At 37.3% G+C, this 20705-nt stretch overlaps 1 protein-coding gene across 1 annotated transcript in view; it reads left to right on the top strand.

Moving 5' to 3' along the window:
* LOC149087906 (adipokinetic hormone/corazonin-related peptide receptor variant I-like) overlaps positions 1 to 20478 on the top strand; it is an 87799-nt gene extending 67321 nt beyond the window's left edge. The window contains exons 2-3 of the mRNA XM_089242503.1: positions 16287 to 16488; positions 19862 to 20478. Of these exons, the coding sequence (XP_089098629.1) occupies positions 16287 to 16488; positions 19862 to 20403 (744 nt within the window). The 3' untranslated portion in view covers positions 20404 to 20478. The remainder of the gene's footprint in view (positions 1 to 16286; positions 16489 to 19861) is intronic.
* The last annotated feature ends 227 nt before the right edge of the window (positions 20479 to 20705 follow it).

Below are 20705 nucleotides of genomic sequence, written 5' to 3'. Positions count from 1 at the left end.
AAATATGATCTATGCAATTTGACGTTTCATCGGTTTCTCTAGTTGGAGAATTACTTAACGATTCAAATCCAGATCTTGACATCAAATTCACATAAGAAAAAATATTTAAGTCTTCAGATCTTAAAATATCAATGTTTAAGTCACCGATCAAATACATATCTTTATCTCGTTTATAATCAAGCAAATAATTAATTTCGTTTATGAATGTATCAATAGAATACAGGTGGTACCTGTAAATACTTAATAAAATAAATTTGTATTTCCCGTAAGTGCAATCAACCAACACAGTGAATCAACACGTGTCATCTCATTTAAATTCAACTTATTAAAAGTTATACTTTCAGAATAAAAAAGTGCTATACCACCAAAGCGATTTATGTTTCAACATTTTTTTTTAAATAAACTTCTGTGCCCATGTATCTCTTGTAAAACGAAGTTTCGCATTCAGAGATCCAGATTTCACTGAGTGTTATTACTGAGGGTTTTACATCAAGCCGATCTACATATGCTAAAAAAGTATCAAAATTTGCAACGTAAACTACGTATATTCAAATGGGCCATGGTAAGATTATTTATATTGTCATAACAAAATATGTTGAAATCATCAACTGTAGGAAATGTCATTCTGATCCATTTAATAAAACAAAACAAGCAAAAAATCAATCACATACCTGAGTTACAAATTTTTCAATACATCTGAATTCACTACGCGATATGCTCGATCACCTGATTGCTTTCTCATTGGAATCTTACCATCTTTGACCCACACGAAAGTATAACCCTTCTGTTTCGCAACTTCCTTGGCCTCCTTGGGAGATAGTTTATTCTGCTGCGTGAGGTGCACGTTGAGGAATACTCGCTGTTGTTCCGAGAAAGTACATGAATGTCTTTCGCAGTCAAACGCATTTTCCGTGATTCGCTAACGTAGGCATCCCGAATGTCCCGTGAAGGGAATTGTGCAACGATTTTGTCAGGTTGTTGGTCACCGTAGTTTCTGACCCGGTGCGCTACATCAATGTCCATCTCCGATACATGAAGTTCAGCTTTCTGCCCGTGGATACGGATAGTGTTCACATTTTCATCTTTCGTGCGTAAAATTCCAGAAATCTGTACATTCCGATTCCGGCAATACTGTGACAGGTCATTTAGTTGACACATTAAGTTACTTGAACTTCCAGCGATGCCTGATTCCGAGAAAGGGATTCTTATTTTGAACGTATTTCATCGGTTCACACTTGCAGTTCATTTATTTGACGCGGTAGATCTCAATTGACTCCTTCATTTCTTCCAGCTTTTGCGAATTGTCTTTGATCTCCTTCAAAATCTCCATCTTGAAAGCCGCAAACATTGATTCCAAACCCGAAAATATCACAGTTTCAAAAGACCTGCAGAAATCACACATCCATGTATTTTTCCGCGGAGCCGCTTGCTTTGGAGTACCGGTAATGCCAGTGAGTACGAAATGGAAACTTCGGCCAGTTTCCCGCGCATATTACCAAATCCTTTGTATTTGCGATGTTAGACTTGTACCCGCTACAGTTTTCCATTCCTTACAATTTACTCGTTAAATTACAAAAAAAAAACAGCCTAAATTAATAAAATAAATCAATTTAAGTCAATAAAATAGCAAGAAAACGGGAGACGTGAATAAAACGTGGTCCTACTTCCTGCGCTACCTAGCGGAGTTTTTTTTTTTCACTGAGATATTCGAGTTTAAAAAAAAAAATGGTGGAAGTTTGAGGGTAATTTGAGGGAAGTTTGCAGCTATAAACCGCTTTTCCCCCAACTTTTCTCCGTTTTCCGAATTCCAATATCACAGTGAATACTGCACTTGCAAACATGGAATTTCTTTAGCTGGCATCAGAAGAGACAGGGCCACAACTTTTCCAATTGTGTTTTTTTCAACATGAATGACCTATCTGAATACCACGCGTTACTTGGTCACTTTTCCTAATTGGAAGTATGCCTCTAGGATCAACGGTTCACCAGTAAAATGTCATATGCCCTGTTATCTATGCACCCTGTTTATAGAGGATTTTATTTAGTATCAATTTTATTTCATTCCAAATTCTTTTATTAAGAATGAATGCATTTTATTTAAAAAGCGGGATTGTTGTTTTGAGACATCAAAATGTGTGCGCTATAAATACTTTTGTTAATATTTTTCTTCTTTTTTTTCATTTTTAAACTTTAATATTTTATATTATGTAATGCCTGTGTCAAATAATAATGAAATGGTAATTCAAAATCCATTTACTTTTTTAAAATCGATTTTGTTTCTCTCTCTCTTTTATGTGCATCTTTATTTCAGCCACCTCATGGGGCTTTTTTGTCTGTTGTGGCCTTTGTGTTTGTACTCGTATAGCGCCATTCAAGTATTACGTTATTCAGCCGTTTTTGGCCCCCTCTCCCTTTCCGTTGTCAGCAAAAATCAGCAAAACTGCAATCCCCTCCCCCCTTGTCAGCAAAATTTCGTCATCTCTGCCCCCTACCTCCTATCACATATTGGTGGGATCAGAGAGTGTACGCGGGGAGAGGGGACATAGGGACAAACAATCAAAAAATCAAAATTGTGAAAGAAAATACCTTTATATGTTATTATAATCAATTTCTGTTAACCACCCTCCAAGAGGTTGTTCAAGTATTACGTCAGCATCGATGGGGAGGAGGGGGCTTCCGATTTGCTGACTTTTTATGACGGGGAGAGGGGTTTGGATGATGCTTATGTCATCAACCACCCTTTATGAAGATATGAAATATTCTTAATGACATCTTATTCGGTGCGCCAAAAACGAAGAAAAAACCTTTCGATAGTTATTGGGCACCTGAACTAAACATTCTACCTATTGATAAGTTCCCTACAAAGACACTTTAATAATCTATAAATGTTTCACTGATCCTTCAAGTGCTCTGGAAATGTTTCTGGGCCGCTTAAGAGCTCTGGAACTGTGCAACACATCACGCAAGTGATCCGTAATTATGCCACGGATCACTTAAGTAATCTGGGAATGTTCCGCTGGTAACTTGATTGATGTAGAACCGCACTGGGGGCCGCTGAAGTGATCTAAAACTGTGCCACATGTCACTCAAGAGATCTCTAAATGTTCCACGGATCGTTTAAGTATTCTGGAACTGTGTCACGGGTTACTTAGATAATCTTTGAATCTGAAAGTGATCTCTGAGGTCTACTTCAGTGACCTGAAAATGTGCCACGGGCCACTTAAATGCTCTGGACTTGTGCCATGGGTTATTCAAGTGATTTGTAAATGTGCCACTTAGTTAATTTTTTTTCAAAATATTTTTTTTCGTCTGGAGGGAGGTGCACGAGCTCCCCCCCCCCCCATGGCGCTCCCCTTCCGCGTACGTTTCTGATTCCACCAATATGTGTTAGGAGATGGGGGCAGTGATAACGAAATTTTTCTGACAAGGGGGAGGGGTTTAGATTTTTCCTGACTTTTTCTGACGGGGGGGGGTCAAAAATGGCTAAAAAATTGCTTACGTAATACTTGAACGGCCCTTAAGCCATATAATGATAAATCCTTGGCCCGTGGGGCCAAATGTGACCCGGAGGGGAAGTTATGTGATGTGGCCTGCCCCCTCAAACCTTATTTTGTGAAAATGAACTAAGCGGCAGATTCACAGATCACTTAAGTGACCTGCGACACAGTTCCAGAAAACTTAAGCGATCCGTGGCACATTTAGAAATCCCTTGAGTGACAGTTGGCACAGTCTTAGAGCACTTAAGCGACCACCAGTGTGTCTCTACATCACTCAAGTTACCCCCGGCACATTTAGAAATCCCTTGAGTGACAGTTGGCACAGTTTTAGAGCACTTAAGCGACCGCCAGTGTGTCTCTACATCACTCAAGTTACCCCCGGCACATTCCCAGATTACTTAAGTGATGCGCGGCATAATTACGGATCACTTGAATGATGCATGGCACAGCTCGAGAGTGCGTAAGCGGCCCAAACACATTTCTAGATCATCTGAAGGATCCACGAAACATTTAGAGATCACTAAAGTGGCTCTCTAGGAGACTTATCAATAGGAAGATTGTTAGTTCAGGTGCCTACAAACCACAGTTCAGGATGTCATTAAGAATATTTCATATTTTTATAAAGGGTGGTTGAACCCGTAAGCATCATCCAAAACCCTCCCCTCATGTCATCAAAAGTCCCCATAAAATAACTTTCATTTCATATTTGAACTTCTTTAATCTGAAAAAAGGCTTGAGAATAGGGTATTTATTAATCAAATATTCACGTTGAAGAATGTCTATAAAAAAAAGAGTAAAAATAAAGGAAATTTCTCACAATAACAGGCATTTCTTCTTCAAGATCCTGGAATAACTCCTGGAGGGAAAACAAAAGCAAACTTTCTCCCTGAAAGCGAAGGATTGCCCGCGCATTAAGTAAAGAATTAATTTGGAAAGAAAACTTTTCTCTCATTCTTAAGTGCCTAAACCCAATTTTAGTTTCCCCGTGGGAGGAGGCCCTAAGGCTAACAGGAGATGACGTTTCGTGTCGCTACTCTAAGGTTAAAAAACAAAATAAGTCTGAAAGCTATCTAGGATTATACTCCCGGGGTTATGTAGTAAAGGCTGTTTCATTTCTTCGATGTTTCGTTTGCCTCCTTGGCTCAGTGGGAGTAGTCTCGGAGTTGTTGTGTGACGTCATGGCCCTGGCACTTATCTCTCGCACAGACAGCTTCAGCTTACAAAACGTACTTTATTACTCTTACTATTTCTTAGGATTATATTAAATTTTAGTTGCTTATTTTACTGTTGCTCTCTTGTGCCGCTGTGGTGGTCGAGTGGTTATAGTGACCGACTCGCATCGCGAGGATCCGGGTTCGAACCGCCACAGTGGTGGTCGGCTGAAGTTGGTTTTCTGTGGTTTCCAACTTCAAGGCGTGAATGCGAGCCGATCTCCCCGTTAAAAAGTCTCGCCACAGAGAGCAACAGGCCTACAACGTTACAAATATTCAATCATTACACTTCCCTCACAATTTGAAGTATAGATGGCAGCACTGAAATATCATACACAACACTAGCTACACACTCAGACTGTTAGGTGCACACACTCACTTTGTTCCAGACTCTGCCACGGAGCTGGGCTGGAAGAGATCTCGGCAACGGGATAAGTCCGGTGGCAGAGACCCTGGCGTTCATTCATTCATTCATGTTGCTCTCTTGTTCATGGTGATGTTTTAGTGTGACTGGTAGGCACGGGGGATTCTTTTTTGTGATCAGTGATAACTACGGTCAAAGATCTAATAATCATTCGCCAGTTATCTTATAATAAATTGTAATCAGTAATAAACAAATATGAGTTCTTGAGTTCAGAATTAAGAGTTTGAATAGGGATAAAAGTGCATCCAGAAAGAGATGAAAAAAAACAAAGAAATCGATAAAATCTAGGAAATGGTTGATAAGTAATTAATGTCTTTATCGTATTCAAATTGATTATAATAACAGCTTCAAAAAATCAATATTGGGATTTTTGTGTCTCATGCTTTTATGTTGCAGTTGTATTGGTAATAACGAAGTTCAAGGCTTTTAAAAACTACAACCTAATTCAAATGAAGTAAAAAGTAATCAAAAATCCACCAAAAAGTAATAAAAAATCATTGGAAAGTGCATAAAATAATTGAAATTATATGTCTAGTTGGGGGAGGGGGGCTTTCCATCAACCCAATAACTCTTGACGTAATTACATGATTGAACTGAAATGGATCCGAAAAAAATATTCTTGGTGGAAGTTATACCACATAAAAGCAAATGGAAAATTTCTTATTTTAAATGTTTAAATGGCTGAATGCAGCAAACCAGTTAAACGGAAACATATGTCAATCATCGAAAAGATAACTTTCGTAAGAATACAGTAAAATGGGCAATACAGTTGCCGTGCAATCTACAGTAATTAACAAGGTAGCAAAACGGGCACACTCCGTTTCGCAGGGTAGTGGGGTCACTACTTTACCGCACACCAACTCCAGTCATATATCGCCATGTGGCAATCTCCTAATAGGGGACTTGAGTGAGGAAATGAATGCGCCATCTATCGGTGGTTGCCCCAGGCTCGATATAGGTAAATAACTTTCTCTGATGTTCTTTTGGCGGGATTCGCGAACCCGTGGATCTTGACAGCGACCTTCATAGTGGGAGGTGAGAATCTTACCACTGCGCCACTCGGGCACTGACAAAACGCTCTTCGCAAGTTCCAGTGACGTCAGCTGTTACCTTCTCCAATGCCTCACGAGATAGCCCTTATTATGCTCCTGATTTACTCTTGCACGTTGCTACCAGACTAATTTCCTCTTAATACGTTTCTCCTTCGTAACTAATTGCACATGAATGGATGAAAATGCTTTACACGTGTGGAAACGACGTTTTTAATCGCGTAATACGTAATGTTATCCTCAATTTTCGACGTTATTTCTGTACCGATTGTCAAAGTACACATTAATTAAACCAGCCAATTTTTTAATTCACAGTATTTCTGATGTTATTTCGCGATTTTCCAAATCCATTCCTGACAGAATGGGACTTATTTCCCAGTTTCTAATTTTCTTAAGGGATTTGTTGAAGGTAATTACGTTTTTTTTCGTGCTCTTAATTAAGTTCAATTTCTCATTGAGATTTACATTTAAAAAAAAACATTCCCCGAGTTTAGCTCTTTCCTTATTCAGAAAATCTTTAAATCAAGTTAATTAATTTTTTTTTTTCCTATTCAGTTCTGCAGAGAAGAAAGGAAAAAAATAACATGTTCAACAAGTTATAACATTATAAATTGCCTTTGAAATTTCAAGCTTAGTCGAATGATTCTTGGTAGAATAATGTTAATTATTCTTCTCTCTTAATTCTCTACTGACTGAATTCACCGAGTACCGTGTTTGTTTGTTTAGACATAGACAATTCACACATTCCAGAAACTTCATTGCGCACTTCATGGAATTCTGGAAACGGAAAACCCAAATTAGTTGCATGGCTAAAAGCTGTACTGCCCGAATTCTCAGAGGTTCTTTTTGAGCAGGCGGTGCGCAACCTTTTCAATCCGCAGCCAGATATGCGGTATTTCTGCCACTCGCGTACCAAAAAAATTGTTTATACAGTCTAATCCCGTTATAGCGAAAATCTCGCTTTACCGAACACTTTCCTAATCCATCGGATACGTTTACATATGAACAATGGAAAACCTTGCAATTCCTTGATAACGAAATTTCATTGTAACGAAATGATTTCTCCGGTCTCTTGGAGTTCGCTATAACGGGATTCGACTGTAATTAGAGTGTTCTTTACGAGAGATACTCCCGTAATATTTTTGATGCGCCAATTTTTTTTTTACAATATGTCTCGTTTTTTCCTTATTTTCAACATTTTTTCATGACATAAATTATATTACGGTAATCACGATAATTTATAGTCGAACAAAAATATCTATGTTTTTCTTGTTTTTTGGTGAACTAATTTTTCACCCATTGCGACTTGCAGTAACCCCACTATTTTCCGTCATTTGTGATATTTCAGCAGTTTTAGCGATGGTTGTCAACTTTGTTATGAAAATTTCATTGTCATAAGTAACTTTACTTGACTTCGACAATTATTTTCTGCCTTTGACTTGCCTTTGACTTGCCTTTGACAACTTACTTTACTTGCCTATGACAACTTACTTTAATTGCCTTTGACAACTTACTTTAATTGCCTTTGACAACTTACTTTAATTGCCTTTTACAACTTACTTTAATTGCCTTTGACAACTTACTTTGATTGCCTTTGACAACTTACTTTAATTGCCTTTGACAATTCTTCTGGTTTTAATTCACAACTTTACTTGCTTTTAACAGCTTTATGGCGGCGACTGGAAACTTTCCTTGCTTTTGTCAATTTTTCTTTTCTCTTTAATTGGTAAAACTTTACTTTCCTTTGACAATATTTTTCGACCGTAATCTGCACCTTTACTTGTATTTGACATTTTTTTTTTTTTTTTTTGGCTATCATTGGCAACTATACTTGCCTTGATAGATTTTTTGCTGTCAGTGGTATTTTTACTTGTTTGTGACAACTTTTTCGGCTATAGTTAGCAGTTTTACTTGTTTCTGTAAAATGTTTTCTGCTTAATTATTGAAACTTCACTTGTCTTCGCCAATTTTCTTTTTGGATGTAATTAGCAACTTTATTTGCATTCGAAAATCTTTTGCGTCACCGGAAATGTCCCGTAAAGATCCCGATTTCCCGTATTTTTATGAATTAAATATGGTCATGCAAGTGATTTATCGTGTTGATTATATTGATAATTTTTTACCGAAACCTTTCCCGGGCCGGATGGAATCCCTTTGGCGGACGTATTTAGCCCGTGGTCGTCGCCCCTGTTCTTGAGCATGCACGATGAGGAAAAAATTTGCATACAGTACAGCCAATTTGAATGTATCTTAAAATGTCAAAGTATAATTTGCTTTCGTTTCTAAAATAGAACGATCTGAAACGCTTTTCGCAAACGTAGAACATCTGAATGAAAGGGGATTTTATTACCATAATATTCTTATGCACTTGTTTCAATAAAATTGTACCTCTTTCCTGGTTACGCATGTAAACCTAGAGAATGTGAGTACCGATTATGGTTACAATAAAAGAACATCTCTATAAATATAAAATCTCTCTGTGTATGCTGCTAAAGCGTTCGTGCTCAACCAACACGCCCTAGAGATAGAGGTGACTCCGGACGCTGCTCGTGTCGTCAGCAAGCAGTCTATTTTGCCTCAGAATATTCAGGGAAAAATATCCCGCTGCTCGTGCCAATATCATCGTTTTGAGAAAAAGAAACGATCGGCATCGGAATTGGCTATTTCTTTGTCCCACATCCAATCACCATGCGGTATTTGGGAGCCAACCAGGAAGATTCTACGCCGCAATAAGAAGAAACGAAATAGGATGCTGTTAAAAACGTGACAAACTTGCTAGGTAGTCTTGATGACGTTACAGATGGACTTGGCAACCCGTGCGGAGGCCTTCTATCTGTATAATCACTTTCGCCATATATCGAAATATTTCCGTAAGGATGGGTGAATATGGATTCTTCCATCATATGGGCGTTATATTTGTATTTATATCAGAAACCTGAATTATTTCAACAAATCCCTGAAAAATAGATTCTTCTTCTCTCTCTTGATCACAATTATTTTTTCTCTAATTCTCTGTGAACGTTACAACATTTACTGGCTTAAGTTGTAAGCCAGAGTTGACAAAAAGTATTCTGCGAATAAAATAATTGAAGAATTATCATATAAAGTAAAAAAGAAACTTCTTTCTCCGACAATTTGTTTGTTTGGGGTCAGTGAGCTTTTATTGCGTAATTTTCGTTTTTGGACGGACAAAAACTGTTTTGACAAATAAAGTTTGATCAAAAGTAATTAATTTTGGATTTAATGTGTATTTATAGAAGACTATACATACTTATTAGATGTTTGTGTCAAATTTTTATGAAATTAATTATTCAAAAACATGTGAAAACTGCACACAAGACATTTTTGGTCATAATAGTGTTACGAAAATTGCGTAAATTGTCCTAATTCTTTATTATGTCATTTTTATCGCCAGTAAGTAGTCATTATCTAATGTAAAAATGAAAATTAACGAATTTCTCTCTGAATATATTGCCGAATTAGCGACCAATTTGACGAGTTTGGCAACAGCTTCGATGATATGGCGGCGTCATAGAGTATAGAGTTGGTGGGAAGGAAAGGAAAGAATGAGATCTCGCGTGAATGGTGGAGAAATTTTCTTGTTCTGCATAACAACGCCGCCAAAGCGAAACTGAGGAGTAGTTGAGTCGAATATGAGATCTCTTGTATGCTAGAGAAGCCGCTTTCACGGAGCTCTCTGTGTAAAAGCGTTTTCGGTATTAAAAAGTCTCACCACAGAGAACAACTGGCCTACAACGGTACAATTAATCAAACATTACACTTAACTTACGGTTAGAAAAATTGGCGGCAGATGGAAGCACTACACATAAAAAGCGTTACACAGAAACATATGTCACGCTAGGTTAAAAACACGTACACACACACATTCCGGCATGTACAATTCATTATAAATTCTGAATAGGAATAAGTACGAGGTGTGTGTATGGTGAAGCAGTAGTAGTAGTAGTTTTCGCTGTTGTTATCAGTGTAAATAGTTGTCGGAAAATAAATTAGTGACGACCTTTAAATTGAATCGTTTCGTGCCTTTACCAATTTCAAGACTTTCTTGAAATTGGATTCAATTCATTTTGTTGACTACCCGGAACAATAGTTTGTATTGAATTACGGTGTTTGCGTTTCATAGGATATATTTTACTAAAAAATTTAAAAAAGAAATTTGTAGACAAATTTATTCTTGCCGGAAGTCTTTTGAGCGTTACAGTTGGTGAATCCTTTGTTCGACATATTGTGCGTGAATTTCAAGTGACAAAACTTGGATGGAAAATATCTCATGGATGGAAAATATCTCTTTCTCACGGCTGAAAAATATTCTGATAATTTTTTTCATAATCATACTGAATAAATAAGCACAAAAAAAAACGAATAAATCAACATTCAAATGCTTTGATATCCAGCGGAACTTGTTTCTCTATTGAATCAGACTGAAGAACTAAATAAAGAAGGGATATGTATACAGGTCGGGCAAAAAAAGTCCGTAGAAACTTCAAAAATTCATAAAAACCGGAAAAATAACCGAAATAAAAAACGGTTTGCAGGGTTAGCATCACTACGTCACGGGAATTTTTTAAAGACAGGAAAAAAAACCTCTAAACAGCGGATAGGTGACGCTGACGTACACAAGTCAGAGAAAAGATAATTTATTTTTATTTACAATAACCCAGAAGGCATGAAATGCACTTATACTGGAAGAAAAAAAAATTAATAATAGTCAGTACGGGAAGCACTTCTCATACGGAGCCAGGTCGAAATCCCCAATAGTGGAAGCAAATCTTGCGTAGGAGGCACATACAAGTTCTGATGGAAGACTGTTCCATATTCTTGCCACACGGCATCTATATCCGTGGAAAAAGCAATCCCTTCTAGCCATTGGTATTCTTATTTGGAAGCGATGCCTACGTAGGTTAACTCGCCTGTCTATGATCTCAAAGAAAGGCTCTCTCGATGGTAGATAAACATTTTGGTGGACTAGTTTGTAGCACATCTTCAGATCTGCAGCGATTCTACGCCATTCCAGTGAGTGTAAACCCAGAAATTGAAGTCTCTGGCAATAAGATAGACCGCTCATGCCAGGTATTCGTTTAGTAAACGACCTCTGTGGCTTTTCGAGGAGCTGTATGTCCTTGATTTTGTAAGGGCTCCATACTTGCGAACAGAACTCCAGGGTCGGGCGAACGTACACACAGAAAGCATATGACAACGTATGCGCATCACACTTACGGTATGCCGTACGTAACATATATGAAATTCTATTAGCTTTGCAGACTATGCCATGATAATGATCAGTAAAATACAGAATGCGGCTCATTGCAATACCTAAATCCACGCATGTATCCAATTGCTGTAACGTTTCATTACCTAGTTGGTAATATTCAGGATCGGTGCGTCTACCTAAATGCATTGATCCACTTTTTGATGATGAAATAGGTAGCTTATACTGACAACTCCACTGGAAAAGTTGTTGGCAATTAAGATACGTCAAAAGATGCGCAATTAAGGAACAGAATGCCTCCAAATCGTTAATTACAGATATGTGTTCCACATGACCACCACCACCACCACCACAGGCAATAAGTCTGCAGGCGAGTCACAAATCCAGCAACGGCAGAGTCAGCAGGTCCACATACACGCTTTACAACAGTGAGCTAGTTGTGAATCAGGAGCGCAAGTTCTTATAAACGTCTCGTTTGCATATTTCCACCGAAGCCGCTCGTACCAGCACCATCTATCGGCTGTTTTTTTAGTAATTTTTTTTCCGTCAGAAAAATTCCCGTGACCTTAGCGATGCTAACCGTGCAAACCGTTTTTTATTTCGGTTATTTTTCCGATTTTTATTCATTTTTAAAGTTTCTATGGCCTTCTTGTTCACCCTCTATATACATACAATATTTTTTCTATAAATAATATCATCTCTATCTCAAGTTCTCTTTTCTCATTAATAGAAGCGCAGAGATTAAACAGGAACACCGCAAGCTAATGACTTACAACGACCAAAAACATAAAAAAATTCATGGAATCATTCACAAGGAGTCAGTAGCGAAAGAATAGAAGCGTAAACAAATATTGAAAATTAGCTATTTAAATGTAAATTCATTTGGGTTTGTATAATAAGTTTTCTTAAATCAACAGTTCTTATGGAAATTTTCAGGGAATCGGTTTTTTTAACGAAGACGTGTCGATGTATATGTTACGGTAAATGTGATGAATCCGGTTATCATACATATTAACCAGTTATTATGCATAATCAACGAGAATTTTCCAAATTTGATGTTTTCATAAATTTATCATTTTTTACCGGCGATTACGCATACTACCTCAAGCGTCCGTCGTTGGTAAATTTAATAAGTATTGTGACGGTCGGGGAGGTTTAGGCCTATATATACGGAACGGGGAACATGGGAAACTCTTTTATTCTATGTTAATACAGAATACCTCTACTTTAGCGTGCGTAACTGACAACCCTTCGCCATGAAGGTTAAAATCGAACTCCTCCAGAATGTCTTCGTCTCTCGATAAAAACTTAAACCTCACGTGTCAACAGCTTGCCTGTTACAGAACTAAAAAATTACCGCATTTACCGGCGATTATGCATAACACCCAAGTGTCGCGAGTTTGTAAACAATTGTAAGTCGTACTATATGATATACAATACATGATAATCCATATATTTATCGAAACATTATATCGGGATACGATCTTAAAATTTGTTATCGCTATATCGGTGCCCCATTATGCTCATCACACATACTAGACTCATTCATATTTATGAAATTCACCAATCGCACTTGGGTATTATGCATAATTACAGATAAACGCGATAAATTTCAAGTATTTATGAAATTCACTAACGAAACTTGGCATTTATGCGTAATCTCCGGTAAAAATCATAATTTTCTTTTAGTGTATATGAAATTTACCAACGATGCTTGGGAATTATGCATATTCGCCGGTAATAGTGATAAATTTATCAGACTTACCATGGCGATTGGTAAGTGTTCATAATAACCGGTTACTATGTACAATAACCGATTTATCACTTTCACCGTAACATGTAGAAATAACAGTAAAGAAATACTAGAGTAACTACTTTTCTTAAAAAAAATTAAATAAAGATCTGCTTGTCATAATTGGAAAGTGTGAAAGTAGGAAACACGTAAAATTCTTAAAAAAAATACTCAAAAAAAGTAAAAAAAAAACCTGAAAAACTAAAAAAAAAACTGGAAAACTAAAAAAACATAAAAGTGTTTTTTTTGTGTTTAACAGAAAAAAAAAACTGTTAAAATTTCCGGGATTATCTAAAAAAAAACTTCTTTTATTTGTAAAAGGGGGAAAAATATCCATCTTTTGTTTGTGACTTACTTGAGGAAGAAATATCATTCATTTTTCCTGTTTCCAGGGGGAAAAAAAAGACTATTAGGGAAAAAAAATTTAACAAAGTTCTGAGATTAAAAAATAAATATTCGATATTGAACCTGTTTTTTTTTGTTCTCAAATTACTTCGAAATGAGTAAAAATTTAAATATCCTTAGTGAAAAAAGGTCAGTATTCTTTTTATAGGAAGAAAAGTTAAATCAATATTTTTTCCTCATTGAGAGTGAAATTATATTGACAAAAACAATTTTTGAGAAAAAAAAATTATCACTCTTCTAATAAATTAAAAAAAAAAAAAGTCATATAATTGATGAAATAAAATTACATAAGGTATGAATTTTTCGTAACTTGATCTTAATCTGAAACTAAATTTTGTCGAGTTAAGTAAATGTAAATTATCAGTGCATTGATGACATAAGATAGTAGAAATTGCAAAATAATCAGCTGGTTTTTTTCTACTGTCGTCATCTGTTATTTTCTGGGCAATAAAAAAAAATCAGAGATTTGACGCATCCTCGGTGGAAATCCAAGAAAACGGCTGGTCTGGCCAGTGAAGGCGCACTCTGGAGTAGCTGACAACGAGCCAGCTGACTAACATGCTAAAGAGGCTACTAATCTTCAAACTCCAGATAAACATCTATGGCCACAAGGAGCTCTGCCTGTCGATTATTCCTGGAGGATCTGCTGAAGACGTGGCAATATAATCTAGTTGGGATACCAATGCGGCAAACGACGCTTACATATTTCAACGACGGATCCGGTGACAACATCAAATGTTCACAAAGCACGGCCCATTTCTAGTCTACTTAGAACGGTTTCAGCGCTCAACTCACTCTTCCTGTAATAGTGAAGCTTCTGGATACCTCTGGCACTATGAAACGCAGTGTCCAAAGACGGCCCAGTTTCACTTTGAGTGATGATGCCAGAGTTTGCGATCTTAGCCTTCAAGATGAGAACCCTTGGTAGTCCTATGAACTTAAGCCACCAGACAGGTTTTGTCAGGTTCCTGGAGAGGAACATGCATTAGAGAGGGATAGCAGCGCGACAAGACTACGCTAGCCTTAGGAGACAGTTACCCCAAGTATGTGCCCTCATGGGACCCGTGTGAGGGAAGTACAACTATAATAGTGACAAAGACCGATAGGAGTCACTGCCACTACGTACGCGTCCTCAGGAGAGTGCAGCAGTCAGGTGAGACGGTACAACTTGCAGCCAAGACCAAGAGGAGCAGTCGCATCGAGAGAAACTGTGATACATAGATGACCAAAAGTTTAGCATAAATATGGTTTGTTAGATCAAGGTTTAGCGCAAAGATGATTTGTGCAGATCAGGGTTTAACACAAATGTGGTTTGTGTAGATGAGGGTTTAGCATAAATATGGTTTGTGTATATCAGGGGGTGCACAACCTTTCTAGTCCACGGACCAGAAACATATAGATATAGGGTGACTGTAGGACTTATTTTAAGGGATATTCCCGTATTTTTGGTGGTTCCGAACTTTTTGATAACATGTCCCGCATTTTGACTCCTTTCCAGAATCACGATTATTTTCATTTGACGTATAAATCACCACACATCCCCCCTTACATCATTTTACTGGTCAACCGTTAATCTTAGAGCCATACTTCTAATTTAAAAAAAAATTATCCGAATAACGTGCAGAAGAACTCGGATAAATCATTCACGTTGCAAGGGTTGTGTAGTTGGTAAAACAAAAAATAGCTCTTATACGTACACCCTGTCCTAAAATCCCGATTAAAATGTTATCGTTCTATCCCCTCTGAGGCAAACGAAAACAAAACCCGTTTTTAACTGCAATATTCGCAGATATGTTCGAATTCAAAAATCGGAGAAAACTGGGGAAAGGACAGGACAATGGTTTTTTTTCCTCACTTATGTCGTTCTTTCCAAACTTTCCGCCGATTTTTGAATTCAAATATGTCTGTGGATATTGCACTTAGAAGGGATGAATTTTTTTTTTGTTTGCCTCAGGATAGACGGGGCAACAACATTCTTATTAAGTTTTTTTAGGTCTTTTCGTCCGTATATAAAGTTATTTTCATTTTATTTTAATAAATATATAACCCTTTGCAACATGAATGACGTATCCCAGTTCCATACGTTATTTGGATGATTTTTCTCTAATTGGAAGATTGCTTTTAGGATCAACGTTCCACCAGTAATTCATGGCAAGTGGAATTAAGTAATCACCGTGTATATAGATTAAGTTTATTAGAATTCATTCGTGAGTTCCTTGTATAGTAAATTCTACGACAACTGCGGATATCGGACAGTAATACAGCAATTTCCTCGAAAATTTCGAAATTGATATTGCATATATTTCATTCCAGGTGATTCGAAAAAAAACAAGATTATAATTTCAAATATATGGCGTAGCATTTGGAGGAGCACCTTTAAGTGCAGCTTCAATTCAGTCGAGAAAACCACAGTCATTGTTAAAATTCCGGATACGATATTCAAATTCGAAAAAATATGCTAACGCCATGCCGCGGCAGTTTCGGAATCACATTTATTTATTCTCCAGCACAAAATATTGCAAACGAAACATATTTCCGTCGAAGCGTGAAATTGATATAAATGCGTATAAAGTCAATGGTCCGTATAAGGGGTTTCCCAAATATACAATGCTATTTGCAAAATCTAGCTAGAATGGATTGTACCTAACATTCTGTGTTCTCGTTGTTTGTATTTCCAGAGTCTCATCTTCCACGTGCAGAGCCATCCGGAATTCCCGCAATTCGAACAGTGCGTGAGCTTTGGTTTCTTTCCGACCGAGTACCACAAGATGGCTTACAACCTCTTCTGCTTACTGGCCCTGTACCTGGTACCCCTGTTCATCATATTACTGTGCTATTCTCGAATACTCTGCACGATGTTCAGAAGGTCAAGGAATACAAGTAAATTGATAATGTTTGTATTTTTAATGCGCATGATCAGGTCGAACAGATTTCAATAAAAAGAAATTGAAGCGATCAGTTAGTTTTCGCCAAAAAATCTCGTAGATTTTCTTTACATTTTTTTCTAACGCAGAAGTAGAAACTTTGCTTTTCAGCCCGCTGCCCCCCTTCGGACCATATTTTCTTCTCATGGCCCCCTCTTTTGTCCAGGGCCCGTACCCTCGTCCAAGACATCCCATACTCTGAGCTAGAGTTCAGTGAGCTTCGTTCTTGGGAGAAGGGATTATGCATAACTGTCTGAATATCATAAGACCCCCGGCAAAGTGATGTTCTGAGGCTCCATACTTGGCTGAAAGTAACCTGTTACTTAGTTACATGCTTCAATTTGAAAATGCAGTACCAGATTTGATTGTGACGGGTATAGGGGTTGTATTGGGAATTGTATAGGGGGCCTATAGACCCATGGGCTAAAGGGTTGATTACAGCCCTGGTATTTAGGACAGCTACTGCATTCTGAAAGTAGTCATATTTTTCCCCATCATATTCCACTTGAAAGCTTTGTTTCTTCATAGCTCTCTGTGACTTCCACCCTCTGTTACTTCTTGTCGTGGCTTCTTTTCATACTGTAACTCCCTTTCCAAGGACTACAAGAGGGCCATATGGCTCCAGGTTGAGAACCACTGTGTGCTCTGGCTCACTTAACAGCAAATAGCCCCCAAGAAGCGACAGTATAAAGAGATGATTTTTCTTAGCTCATTATACAACAAGGACTATCTCCTCTACTTGAACGCAAAAGGTTCGCCAGTCACATGGTAGTGCCAGACTAGTTAACCTTTCTCCTTGATGAATTATGGGATGAGAAAAATCATCTCTCTCCATTTTTCTAGATTTAAGCTAATACCAATATGACTAGAATTTGATTTCTTGTTTCACACTTTTAAAATATTTTCACGCATTCAAAAGATTTTCGCGTTTAAAGATGCTTAAAGTGCATAAATCTTTTAACCCTTAAATGAATGATGTTTCTTCGAGCTGATCATTCGTTCTCATAACTATTATAAAAAGCCGGAAAAAATTAAAAACATATATTTTTGTATTGTGCAGAGTTTTAAAGAGGACGTACAGAGCCTCAAAAATCGCACGTGGAAGAAATGTATTGAAATAACATTACTTTTTGAATATACAGGGTGTCCTGTAAGTGATAATGCGACCTTTATCTAAATCAATGATCCGTCGTAGAGGTATTGTTTCAATTATCATTCCCTGATGGCACACACAACACATCATATATTCAGGAGTAACATATCGATAAGAAAAAAATAAATCATGTTACTTGGGCAATCTAAAGCGTCTGTTGACAGGCACAGTATGTATTCACAATTAATACCTTATATCTCATTGAGCCTCTGTTATCAAAGTTGAGGAAACTTTTTTTTTTCTGATGGTTCACATGGCAAGCTCAGTTTTTGTTTTGGTTTGACATTTCATAACTCTTCATGCCACCATGTGCTTCGAAAGCTTCCTAGGAAACAGAGTTTCATTCACAGTGTGTAGAAATGGCTCTTAGAAAAAAGGATGTATTAGAACAAAATAGTCTAATTTTATCAGTGCTGAATGATATTTCGGACAATAAATATGAGGCTGAGGAGACTTACGATGCAAACTCTGACAACGAAGATCATGATTTTCTGCTGTATCTACCCGAAAAAGAAATTCGGTTATTGGCTGTTCTGGAAATCAGATAATAATGATGAAAAGGAAAGACAAAGGCTTATTTCTTTTAAATTGCGCCTTCTTCATAAGTTAGTTTAAATAGTGCCCTAGTATTTCCTCGATAGGGCAAATTTACAGTGGCATAATACATAGCGTGCGCGAACAACGACATAAAGTGAATAAAAAGGCCGTGATGTACATATAAAAATGTGTACACATCCTCAAAATAGAGCAATTTACGATGCGATGTAAATTTACTGTTTATCTGTCTTTTTTTTCATGGTGAATCTTGTCCAAAGTTACCCTCTAAATTTTCATATTTATAGTTGGAAAGTCATTTTATAGATACCCTGTATGCTTAAGAAAACGCAAACTTCTTTAAAATTAAAAAATGAACTATGTGGGATAAATACTGTTAATTTTTATTTTTAAAATTTAATGTAATTAAATGTATTGCAATAAAAAGTAGCAGCGGTCAAAATGACTGAAGTGGCTCTCTTAGGTATAATGCTTTGTCCGGCCTTTCTAGTGTTAAAAAGTGTTGAAAAATTACCCCGTAATTTGAAGTACAGTACTTAACAAAGTAAAAAAAATCTGAATTTTCAGACGATCCCCCGCCCAACTTACAATTACATTGATTGTCCCGTCTCTGCCGAGTCCAAAAAGAAAAAAAAAACTCAAGCTTCTAAATGCAATATTCGCTCAGATATTTGAATTATAAAATTGGGGAAAAAGTTGGGACAGGACAGTATAATTTGATGGAAAGAAACGTTGAGAGCCCGCGTTATTTTTTTTTGCTGTGCTTTCATAATTTTTCTCCCATTTTTGAATTCGGATCTCTGTGCGAATATTGCAGTTAAAAATATAGGAACTCTTTTATTAGGCTCAGAAAAAACGGGGCAAACAACTTTCTAACTGGACGTTAGAGGACAACGGGGACCGTGGTAAAATTACGATTTTTTATTTTCTGGCACACTTTATTTTCACTCTCAAAACTGGTACAGGATAGTTTTTGAACATATTTCGAGCATTTTTTAAATCGACGCTATAACTCTATGATGGACGATTGGCGAGGTGAAGGACGCATTATACCACTTACAGGACACCAACCCTGTATAAGAAACTGCCTTCTTCGTGCTTCAAACTATAGTAAGAGCAAAATAATTCGGGTATGTAAACAAATCATTTCAACAAATTAGCGAAATCGCAATCACACACATGCTCTGCAACAAACCAAAAGTTGTTGTTGCTAATTGGGACATATACCAGCAAATTCAAAATATAAAATGGAAAGAATATGATCTCAACACATGTGATAAGGTCATTCTGAATATTTATCTTCAAACTGCCTGCAGGAATGAACGTTTAAAGAACCCTTTTCACATATGAAAAGCTAAGCATTTAACAGCTAAAATCCTCTTTCGAAAACTTAAATGTTAGGCCGGGATTACACAATAAAGATTAAGATTATTCAACCAATAATCGAATTGGTTGCATTCGAGCGAATGTAACTAATAAGCTTATTGGTTGATTTTTTTCTTCAAGTTTTGTGAAATAATTTTGTTTTTAAACTTTTATGTAGTGTAATTCCGGTATTAGTAAGATGTCGGTTTTTCGTTATTTCTTCTCGTACTGAAAATTGCTGATATCTCTTCCACAGGTGCAGTAGCTGCAAATACCCATGATGCGCATGGCCGCGTTGGATTGAGATTGTCGGCGGTGTCTTACATCGAGAAGTCGCGGAATAGAACCCTCAGAATGACCATCATAATAGTTTTAGCGTTTTTCTTGTGTTGGACACCGTACGTGGTCATGGTCCTGTGGTACATCTTCGATCCGGTTTCAGCGGAACTTGTCGATTCCCGAATCCAGTCGTCGCTCTTCATGTTCGCCGTCTCGAACTCTTGCGTTAATCCGCTTGTGTACGGAAGCTACGCGGTAAACTTTGGCAGCCTCATCAGGAAATGCTTCGCGAGGACCACGACGGATCCTACTTCCCAGCTTTCTGTTAGAGCGCGGGTGCGAATCGATGACCACTTCAAAGACCGAGACGTCACTTGGAGGAACAAAATCCCGAAAGTTGCACCTCATGAAAAAATGTCTCCTTCCGTTTCGGAATTCGCTGCCGATGGAAATAGTAAGGCGAATACTTCAAAGGCGGTGATGAATAATTCTCATGTTGTGAAATCTGCCCGTTTCTGAAAAGATTGGGTTATTTCATCACGAAAATTTTTCATGGATGTGTTTAAATTGAATATGGAATGCTCACTATTACTACTCTCATATCGTGTGTATCAATATACTCTGAATGTTTTCATATGAAATATGTCAATAAAAATTTATAAACATGTGTACTGTAGTTCCGACGTTAGGTGTCGCTGCCCTCGAATGATGTATCAAACTCTAGCGGATCTATATACATAAAAGCATTGAGTTCTTTGGTATCAGCCGACTTAACCACTTTACGATCAAGGACGTAATATTGCGTTCAAATGCCGGTGGAA

Source organism: Pholcus phalangioides, unplaced genomic scaffold (genome assembly GCF_987345545.1).
Source record: "Pholcus phalangioides strain wild (caught in Gottingen) unplaced genomic scaffold, Ppha-v1.0 ptg000003l_1, whole genome shotgun sequence".
In the NCBI taxonomy this organism is placed as follows: Eukaryota; Metazoa; Arthropoda; class Arachnida; order Araneae; family Pholcidae; genus Pholcus; species Pholcus phalangioides.
This window is presented reverse-complemented; position numbering and strand designations above follow the sequence as displayed.